The sequence below is a fragment of the Podarcis liolepis genome (genome assembly GCF_965112155.1).
Source record: "Podarcis liolepis genome assembly, chromosome: 13".
Taxonomy (NCBI): domain Eukaryota; kingdom Metazoa; phylum Chordata; class Lepidosauria; order Squamata; family Lacertidae; genus Podarcis; species Podarcis liolepis.
Genome location: NC_139573.1, coordinates 17,047,364 through 17,056,728, shown reverse-complemented (window position 1 = coordinate 17,056,728; position 9,365 = coordinate 17,047,364). Strand labels below are relative to the sequence as shown.

The window sequence follows — 9,365 nt, the reverse complement described above, 5'->3', positions numbered from 1 at the left end:
GGATAATGCAAAAATGAAAGTAGCTCCCACTGTCACTTTTCTTGGATTCAAGTGTAGAACTGGATCACTAGGATATTGGTTTCCCCTGTTCCTTTACCTATCCCAACCCTGCTTGCCAGAGATAATACAACCTTCAGTGACAAGAGCAAGTTGCATCTATTGAAAATACAGCTCCCCCTCTCAATATTATTCTCTGGCTGCATTTTGGTAAGAAAGACTACTTGGTGTGATGTGCAAGGCACGTACAAATCAAGTAGCTCGTTATTGTTGCTTAGTTGTTTAGTCATGTCCGACTCTTTGTGACCCCATGGACCAGAGCATGCCAGGCACTCCTGTCTTCCACTACCTCCTGCAATTTGGTCAAACTCATGTTAGTAGCTTCAAGAACACTGTCCAACGGTTATCCCCCATTGCACCTTGCTAATTCAGATGGAGATCAGCAGATTGTATGCATAAACGTTCTCCACTTCTTTTTTAAAAAATTAATCATTGTGGGATTTATTGCCATGGCATGGGGTGGTGATGGCTGTGGACTTAGATGGCTTTAAAAGGGATTTCATAAACTCGGAGAGAAGCAGAATTATATGGATGGTCATGACAGCAACTGCAACGATGGAGGACCACATTTCCCAGAGCTCCTTGGAACCGGAGTTGCAGCTCCTCCCGTCGTTCTTGCTGGAGCCTCGGTGTTTCCGGATTGCTGGAGGTGCTTCCCGGAGGACGTGGCTGCCTATTTCGTAAAGGGGGAAACGGTTCCCTTTCGCGTGGAGTTTTCACCCCTTTGCGCCCCGTTTCTCTCCAGCTAAATCCCGCGCAGTAAAGAACTGCTGCGTCAGCTGGGAACGAGCCAGCTCCAGCCCCGCAACAGAACGGAAGGCGCCCCCTTTCTCTTTCTCCCCCTATAAAGCCCCTGTGCCTTCGGCGGCTGCATGCCAGGCAGCAATTCCCCCTGCAGAGCTTTCCCCAAGTCCACGATGGGAAAAGCTGCTGCCAAATCTGTGTACCTCTGCAAGCGTTTTAAGCAGCGATACCTTCGCGGATAAGACTTCACTTAAGAACCTGGAGATGGGGTATTCGGGGTGCGTGTAAATATGCATTTTCCACCCTCGCAAAAAAGGCTTTTATTATTTGTTTAACAGTAGTCTTGTGCTACCGAGCGCATTAATTGCGGTATAACTTTTAATCGATATCATTTGTCAGCTGGCATCGTAATCCTAGTCCGCAAAACCTTACGCCGTAAGAACATTTGTTAAAAGAGTTTCCACAACCTGCAAGATCCTGCGCCGCTGTTGCTGCTGCAACAGATTAATATGGCCACCCCTCCGGATTTTCTTTTTCTTCCCTAAGAAGCAAATACTGTACTGTATCTTAATAACGAAGGAGGACACAGGTTAAGGAGAGGAAGAGGCACTCAATGCCACCCAAAACTACAGCCCCCATAGTCCCTTGCAAATATCCCCCGGCATCCTCCGCAGCCCTAACCTCCCCAGATTGGAGCAACCGAGACCTGCCACTTGGCGAAATAGATTTGGGTGCTGAGCGGGTGGCGCCTGGACGGCGGCTTGCAAAGGTTAGGCTGGGCTCGGGGTGGCGGTGCCATGCCAAGCCCCGGAGAGAGATCCGGGAGCCAGCAGGCATTGGCGTGCGTGCTTCTGTGAGAGCTGCCAGTCAACAATCACTGCTGGGGAAAGCTGGCTTCCGGATGCGCCCCCCGTACATTCTTAGAGCTTAAGTGATAATATCTGTATGTATGCCCAGGAGCTAGGTGCAAAAGTGGGATGGGTTGCCTGTGCTGAATGCTTGGGGATTCCCTCTGTTTATAGTGTTGTAGGATTCACACGCCTTTAAATGTGGAAGGTTTTTGTTTCGTTTTGTTTTTAAGGCAGCCAGCATCTGAAAACGACTTAGCTGGGGCTTTTGGCACAAGCTGTCTTGAGTACTTTGTGCAAGCAGCGTAATTTACTGGTTTTATTTAGCAAAATTTATATGCCACTTGATTATGATACGACCTTTAAGCAGTTTACAAGAAATATTAACATTATCAATAAGGCCAGTGATAAAGCAAATAACTGTAGCATTTATAATATAATTAAAATCAGCAGTAAAAGATTAGAGCACATCAATGTCTACATGTTGTCTGGTAGGCTTGCCTAAACGAAAATGTTTTAAGCAGAGGCCAAAAGAGAATACTGGGAATTTCCAGGAATTTCTGGGAATTGCAACTCTGTGAGGGGAAAAGGGGTCTCCTAACTACTCTCAGGATGCTTAGCAAACTACAGTTACTAGGATTCCTTTGGGAAAGCCATGACTGTTTAACGTGGTATGCTACTACTTTAAATGTACAGTGCAGGGGGAGCCCTTATCAGAGTTTAAGGACACATCTCAGTCAGGGGAAGGCATGGCTGCCCCGAGGAGAATCCCAGGTAGAAAGGCTTAGAGGGCCACATTTAGTCCTTGGACCTGACGTTCTCATGTCCTAACCCAGGGGTCTGCAACCCGCGGCTCTGGAGCCGCATGTGGCTCTTTTACACCTTTGCTGCGGCTCCGGGGCGGATACTAGCGAGGGGAGGAGGCGCATTGTGTGCCCCGACACTCCCCACTGTGGCGGGCGCTGTACTGGCTGTGACGTCGCATGGGGGCGGTGCGTGCGTTAGTCACGCACCGTCCCAACGTCACCTTCCCGCCCGCTGTCAGATCGTGGCTCCGGAGATATATTTGTTTTAAATGTCGCAATGGTTTTGCGGCTCCCAGTTGTTGTTTTTTCTTTGTAAACGGGTCCAAGTGGCTCTTTTTGTCTTAAAGGTTGCAGACCCCTGTCCTAACCTATGCATTCCTATTCACATACTCTGTTTCTCAAACACAAAATTAACAACTGATTAATAATACTGTGTGTCCTTGACAGCTTAGGAGCTGCTTGAGATATGACCAATTTGGGGGTTCAGCCGCTTTGTATGGAAAGATATGGCTCTCTCAGTGCTCAGCACTACCGGGCCTTGCCTGATGGGAGGCTAGACTGTATTCCAGACGGACCTCAAAATCAAGGATTCCGTTCACTGCGGGAGATCTTCATGGTGAGAAAACAGCTTCTGTTGGTTTCTCCTGAATGTTGTATATGCGAATTATTATTATTTATTAAATTTCTCTCTGTGTGTGTGTGTGTATGAGAGAGAGTGTGTGTTTGTATATGGACACACACACACACACAAACGTCCATTGTCCCTTTGTGTTTTTGCAGTACAGATTTAGCAGAGTGGATGGAAGGACTGTTTGGTGATAGTGGTTTAGGAAGAAGATACTGGAGTGATGGGGTGAAGGATGCCTTGGTGTGTATTGGTGTGTGGGGTGTGTGTGTGTGGGAGCAGAAAGGGATAAGTGATACCATATGCATCATGGACGCTGCATGATTTGTGTTTCTGAAGAAGGGAAATCGGTTGGGAACAGATGTAGGACAGAATTTGGGGGTGATGTGTTATCTGTCAACGGGAGCGAGTGCTGCGTATTATGCCAGGTTGTGGCTTGGCAAGAAGGAGGGTAAAGAGGAAAAGAATCCCTGACTCTTAAAAGATGTTTTCAAAATGCTCAGCAAGCAAACCCTCTTCCCAGCAAACTCTGGTTATTGTGGCTCTGGGAGGGGAATAAGCATCTTGTAGCAGCTCCCAGCACCACTAATAAACTACAGTTCCCAGGATAGGATTCTTGGGGGAAGCCATGACAGTTAAAGGGGTATCATACCGCTTGAAACATATCATGTGGCCTTAAGGGTGGGCATAAAAGGCAACGTATCTCTGGGACGCAAAAACAATGCTCTTAAAAAAATAAAAGGGGGGCTGCTGAGTCTACGGCCATACTTCTCTTGGGATGGGGATGAGAGGGGAAACGTGTGGCAACAAGTCTGAAGTACTCCCAACAGTCAAAACGGATGTGTCTCAGTGGTCGTGAATTTAGCAACAATGACAACAACTTCTATTCTCTTTCCTGCAGTTGGTCTTCCTACCCCAGGGCTATCCTGAAAGTGTGAGTTCAGACTACCTGGCCTACCAGATTTGGGACACAGTGCAGGTGAAGGCTCTATTCTCTATCCTGGTGGGGCAGGGGTGGGGGTGGTCTGCCTTTCAGTGGGGTGATTGGTTTCCAACATCCTGCTCGCCCTCTTCATTATCAGAGGCTGGAAAAAGTGAGGGCATCAGTTCTGTGGAGGGTATTTTTTTAAAGGAAGTATTTTGGCTTGGAGGAAACTGCGTGGTTTGAGGCAGGATAGGATATCGAAGGCCCAAGGAAAGGTCTCAAACTGGTGGTTAAGTGGGGCAAAAACCCTCCTCTCTTCTGCCCTAACTGCTCCCCTCTCTTTTCCCTGCCCCAACCCAGGCCTTTGCCAGTAGCATCACAGGGACTCTAGCCACCCAGGCTGTGCTGAAAGGGGTGGGAGTCGGGGATGAGGCTTCAACCGTCACGGCTGCCACTGTCACTTGGATCCTGAAAGGTGGGACTTGCCCTTCTGTTCATCCTCTTGCAACTTTTCCTCTTCTGATCCTTTCCCACAGTTAAAAGTAGCACGAGGTGCTTGCTTGGAACTTTAAATAAATGCTTAAAGGTAAAGGGACCCCTGACCATTAGGTCCAGTCGCGGACGACTCTGGGGTTGCGGTGCTCATCTTGCTTTATTGGCCAAGGGAGCCGGCGTACAGCTTCCAGGTCATGTGGCCAGCATGACAAAGCCGCTTCTGGCAAATCAGAGCAGCGCACAGAAACGCCGTTTACCTTCCCGCCGGAGCAGTACCTATTTATCCACTTGAACTTTGAAGTGCTTTCGAACTGCTAGGTTGGCAGGAACAGGGACCGAGCAACGGAAGCTCACCCCGTTGCGGAGATTCGAACCGCCAACCTTCTGATCAGCAAGCCCTATGCTCTGTGGTTTAACCCACAGCGCCACCTGTGTCCCTAAAAAATAAATGCTTAGTAAGCATTTAAACAACACTTAAATTACTGGTGCCCACAAAATCAAACCCTCTTGACTGCCCCACTACATTTAGGAACATCAGAAACAGAAGGGCTAGCAGTATAAACAGTACAACTAATGCAATAGAGCCCATGGCGGAATGTGGCCTAAGTTTCGGCAAGCGGGGGGGGGGGGTGTGTGTGTGTGTGTGCCATGTAAAACTGCTCCCTCAGAGACTTTCCCCAAATCTGTTCATCTTGATTTAAACCCAGAACCACTCAGGTTAAGGTGACCCCCTCAGCACTGTTCTCCCTTTTCCAGTTCATTCCTCATCTTGCCAGCAATACAGTCTCTACCCCACTCCAAAAAGAAGCTCTTGTAACTTGCAGATTCAAACTGTGTGGCGAGCCAGCTTCCTGTAACCTCCAATCTCACGTGGACCAGTTGCCCCTTTGTGGCAACCCCTGATGTGTGCTCTCTATCCCTTCTTCCTCAGATGGGACTGGGATGCTGGGCCGAATTCTCTTTGCCTGGAGTAAGGGGTGAGTCCTGCTTCCGCCCTGTGTTGTTGGTGCTAGTGGGGGGTGGGGAGGAGGAAATGTGCAAGGGGGGGGGACTGTTCCTGTTTTATTTGTTCCAGTGCATTGCTGGATCAGGCCAAAGCTCCATCTAGTCCCACCCCTGTTCATGCAGTGGCCAACCAGATGCCTATGGGGAACCCAAAAGGAGGACCTGAGGGCAACAAAGGGTTCCCCCCCACTTGAGATTTTCTACCCCCCATGAACACAGAGACATGCTGCCTCTGGCAGCGGGGATGAAACAGAACCATCATGGCTAGAAGCCATTGCTACCCCACTTTTCCTTCAAGGTGGCATGCATGATTTTACGCCCCCTGCCCCAGTTTTATCCCTACAACAATCTTATGAGGTAGGCTAGGCTGCAAGGGGGGGGGCCTTCATGGCTGAGGGGGGGGGGTCTGAACCTTGGTCTTCTGCCCAGTTCTAATCTGACATTCTGACCACCGTCTGTTTTCCGAGTTTGATCTTTATGTGGCCCTGTCCTTCTCCTCCTTCTCACATTATCCCATTTCCTTTTTATCTACCAGAAGCAAACTGGACTGCGATGCGAAGCAATGGAGGTAAAGAGGGGTGTTTTGACCCCAACTTCATAGGTGTCCTCCTCTCTAGCTGCATGTCTAAAACTGGGTACAAATCCAGTACTTTATCACCAACCGTACTTTCTGTTGGTTCATTAGCTAGGACACTTTTAGACATATGTTCCAGTTGGAAGGACAGTTTATGGCTTTACTTGAGTGCTAGTTTTGGTTTACAGGCACACATATGTGGCCATCCATAGTATGATAAGAAACAAGACCAGTAGTAGCCTTATTTGGTGCGCGTTTACTTACTAATTTCACTGATGGCTCCAACTGTTTGAAATACGTTGAAATATATGCCTCTCTCTCTGTGTACATATGTATGTATTAATATTATTGACTACCGGGGAGTACAATAAGGGCAAAATGTGTTTGGGTTTATTTTATTGAGTTGAGTGATTTCAGGCCATGTTTGTAATTGTTTATATTTGTGATATAAAATGATTTTATAACACCAGTGCCACATTATTTCAGTTTGTATTGTATGGATATTTAGATTCCAGGTTGTTGGTAATTGCATTCTTGTGGGTGTTGTGCTTAGACACCTGATGGGTCAGTGTTTTCTCTTTGATTGACATTTAATACACCCTCCCAATACCTCTTAGGCTCTTTGCTGATGTCCTGAATGACATGGCCATCTTAATGGAGATCCTGGCCCCAGCATTCCCAGCATGCTTCACTCTCATTGTGTGCATCAGTGGCTTCTTCAAGGTAAAAATAAATAAATGAGGAGGGATGGGAGTTGGCTTAGTGAGATGCTGGGATAATTGAGATGTGAAACTGGAGTGGAACTTGGCGGGTATAATGGGTGAGACATTTATTGTAAGGCATAGCTGTCAACTTTTCCCTTTTCTTGCGAGGAATCCTATTCGGAATAAGGGAATTTCCCTTTAAAAAAGGGAAACGTTGACAGCTATGATTGTAAGGTCACGTTCACACAATATGTTAAAAGGACTGTGGTGCCACTTTAAACAATCGTGGCTTCCTCCAAAGAATTCTGGGACCTGTAGTCTACCCTCACAGAACTACAATTCCCAGAGTTAACTGGGGATTGGCTGTTAAACCACCCTGGGAATTCTACTCTGGGAGGAAAATCAGTTTTTTTTAAAAGAACTCTCCACACCCTTAACAAGCTACAGCTCCCAGAATTCTTTGGGGGAAGCTACAGTTTAACCTGGTATCATAGTGCTTTAAATGTATGGTGCAAATGTGGCCTAAGGCTTCTGTGAGCCAGTATTGGGACAAAGCTTGGTGTCCGTTTTCATCCTGATTTTCCTGATGGGTTGTGGATAGCCCGGGGGGGGGGGGGCTGAGGAGGTCATGGTGTCATGTTCTGTCGTTTGTTTGGAGGAGTATGTAGTTGTGTCTGTGTGTGACCCACATAGCTTTCTGTTCTCCTTCCATCTCCATTTTCTCTCTGCTCCAGTGCATTGTGGGAGTTGCTGGAGGGGCCACTCGGGCAGCCCTCACCATGCACCAGGCCCGGCGGGACAACATGGCCGATGTTTCAGCCAAAGATGGAAGCCAGGTGAGAGTGCTAGGGGGCATGGATGGAATGAGGCATGCGTTGGCCAACTCTTGTTAGGGCTGTGCAAGGCCTGAGGCCTACCATTTGCCTTCTGGTGACGTCCTCTCTCGCTTACCCAGGAGACCCTGGTGAACCTAGCTGGCCTCTTCTTCAGTCTTCTCCTCATTCCTCTTGTAGCAGACAATCTCCGGTGAGTGGAAGGATGCTGCCTCTCTCTCTCTCTCTGCGTGGCAGGTAGGGAGGTGGGCTGTGGAAGAGTCGGGTTTTACAAGGATAGAAGGAATGGAAGTGTTTGGCAGGGGCCACTGAAGGACAGAAGAAGGTCCTTTCTTAGGTGAGTCTTTTCTCTGATTTGTCTGCTTCCTTTTCCCTTCAGCCTCACTTATTCCCTCTACGGCCTCTTCACTGCCTTGCATCTCTACGCCAATTATAGGGCGGTACGATCCGTCTGCATGGAGACCCTCAACCGTGCCCGGCTCCGCCTGGTCTTGCGGCATTTTTTGCAGCGGGATAAAGTGCTGGGACCTGCTCTTGCCAACCCTCAGGAGCCTCTGGTGCCAGGTAAGGAGCCTCTGGTGCCAGGGGGAAGGAGAAGTGGTGCCGCCTGAGAGCTTTGGCCATGCTCATGCCATCCGTCTCCTCTTCTTCCCTCCCACCCCATCCTTTCGTGGGAGAGGGAGACCATGGAACTGACAGTCACATTATGTCCCAGGTCAGAGATGGGGAGCCAAATGCTGCCCTCCAGGTCTCTCTGTATGGCTTGCTCAGCTCTCCTCAGTGACATCTCCAGTTGTAGATAGTCTAAAACATCTGAAGGGTACAAGGTCAGGGAAGGTTTTGCCAGCATGTCTGTCACAGTGGTGACCTACCTTGGTTTCGTCAACACGGTGGGACTTCAGCAAAAGGCCCTCAGGATTGCATCCTTAAAAACCCAGAGGTTTTTCACCCCCCCCATGCCTAGGGTTTCAGCAGGAGCTCAGGATGAACCTTGGGACACCACTCCACACTGTGGCCTCCAGGTGAGTAAGAACTATCAGGTGCCCCTTTAACCCTCCATTCTCTGGAAGATAATTTGTTCCTAAGCTTGCCGTTTCTTGGTGAAGCTTTTCAACCCACTTACTATAACTAAAAATGTCCAGGTGCATGACATAAAAATGATGAAAGCAATAACAATAACAATCGAATAAGATTTCCTAGAAATCTGGTTTAAAAACAAAAAAGTACATATCACGAATAAAACTGAGCAGTGTACAGAACAGAGAAGTGAACATGTAAGAGTCCAGGACAGGTTTGGATTAGCGGACTTTTGAAAGTGTCACAAAATCCTTGAGGAGAAGGCATTCCAGAGGGTGGGAGGCGATCACTTCCGCATTGTTGCCAAGTGACAGTGTGTAAATATAACCTGGAAAAGGTGTCTATAGGAATTTTAAAAGTAATGTAATTAAATGTTTAAAAGTAAAAAAAAACTCCATGCATTTATTTTACTGAAAGGCAGGCTTCTAGATGCAGCCTGTGGTCCCAGGGCCTAAACTTATTCTTCCTGGGTGCAGAGGAGTCCCAGAGGTTTGTCTTTCAGATTGAATTTCCCATCCTGGCCACGGTGCACCTGCATCACTTTTTGGCATTCATGAATTTCTCTTCCAACTCCAACCAGAGTTGCAGATTTCCAGAAAGCCCTTGAAGGGAACGCCACAAATCACTTAATCTTCTTCAACCGAGCAGCAGGTGGGTCGGTGAGAAAGTTGC

At 48.0% G+C, this 9,365-nt stretch overlaps 1 protein-coding gene across 6 annotated transcripts in view; it reads left to right on the top strand.

The window, feature by feature from the left end:
• Positions 1-703: 703 nt before the first annotated feature.
• RUSF1 (RUS family member 1) overlaps positions 704-9,365 on the top strand; it is a 12,732-nt gene continuing 4,070 nt past the window's right edge. The window contains exons 1-12 of one of the 6 annotated variants that reach the window (XM_083469205.1): positions 1,429-1,570; positions 2,903-3,071; positions 3,982-4,059; positions 4,366-4,480; positions 5,432-5,477; positions 6,041-6,073; positions 6,697-6,802; positions 7,518-7,619; positions 7,739-7,809; positions 7,996-8,180; positions 8,581-8,638; positions 9,274-9,344. In XM_083469205.1, coding sequence (XP_083325331.1) covers positions 2,922-3,071; positions 3,982-4,059; positions 4,366-4,480; positions 5,432-5,477; positions 6,041-6,073; positions 6,697-6,802; positions 7,518-7,619; positions 7,739-7,809; positions 7,996-8,180; positions 8,581-8,638; positions 9,274-9,344 — 1,015 coding nt within the window. In that variant the 5' untranslated portion in view covers positions 1,429-1,570; positions 2,903-2,921. Of the gene's footprint in view, positions 2,474-2,809; positions 3,072-3,239; positions 3,324-3,981; positions 4,060-4,365; positions 4,481-5,431; positions 5,478-6,040; positions 6,074-6,696; positions 6,803-7,517; positions 7,620-7,738; positions 7,810-7,995; positions 8,181-8,580; positions 8,639-9,273; positions 9,345-9,365 lie in introns of those variants that run through there. The other 5 variants (XM_083469206.1, XM_083469207.1, XM_083469208.1 and 2 more) reach the window with 5 other exon arrangements.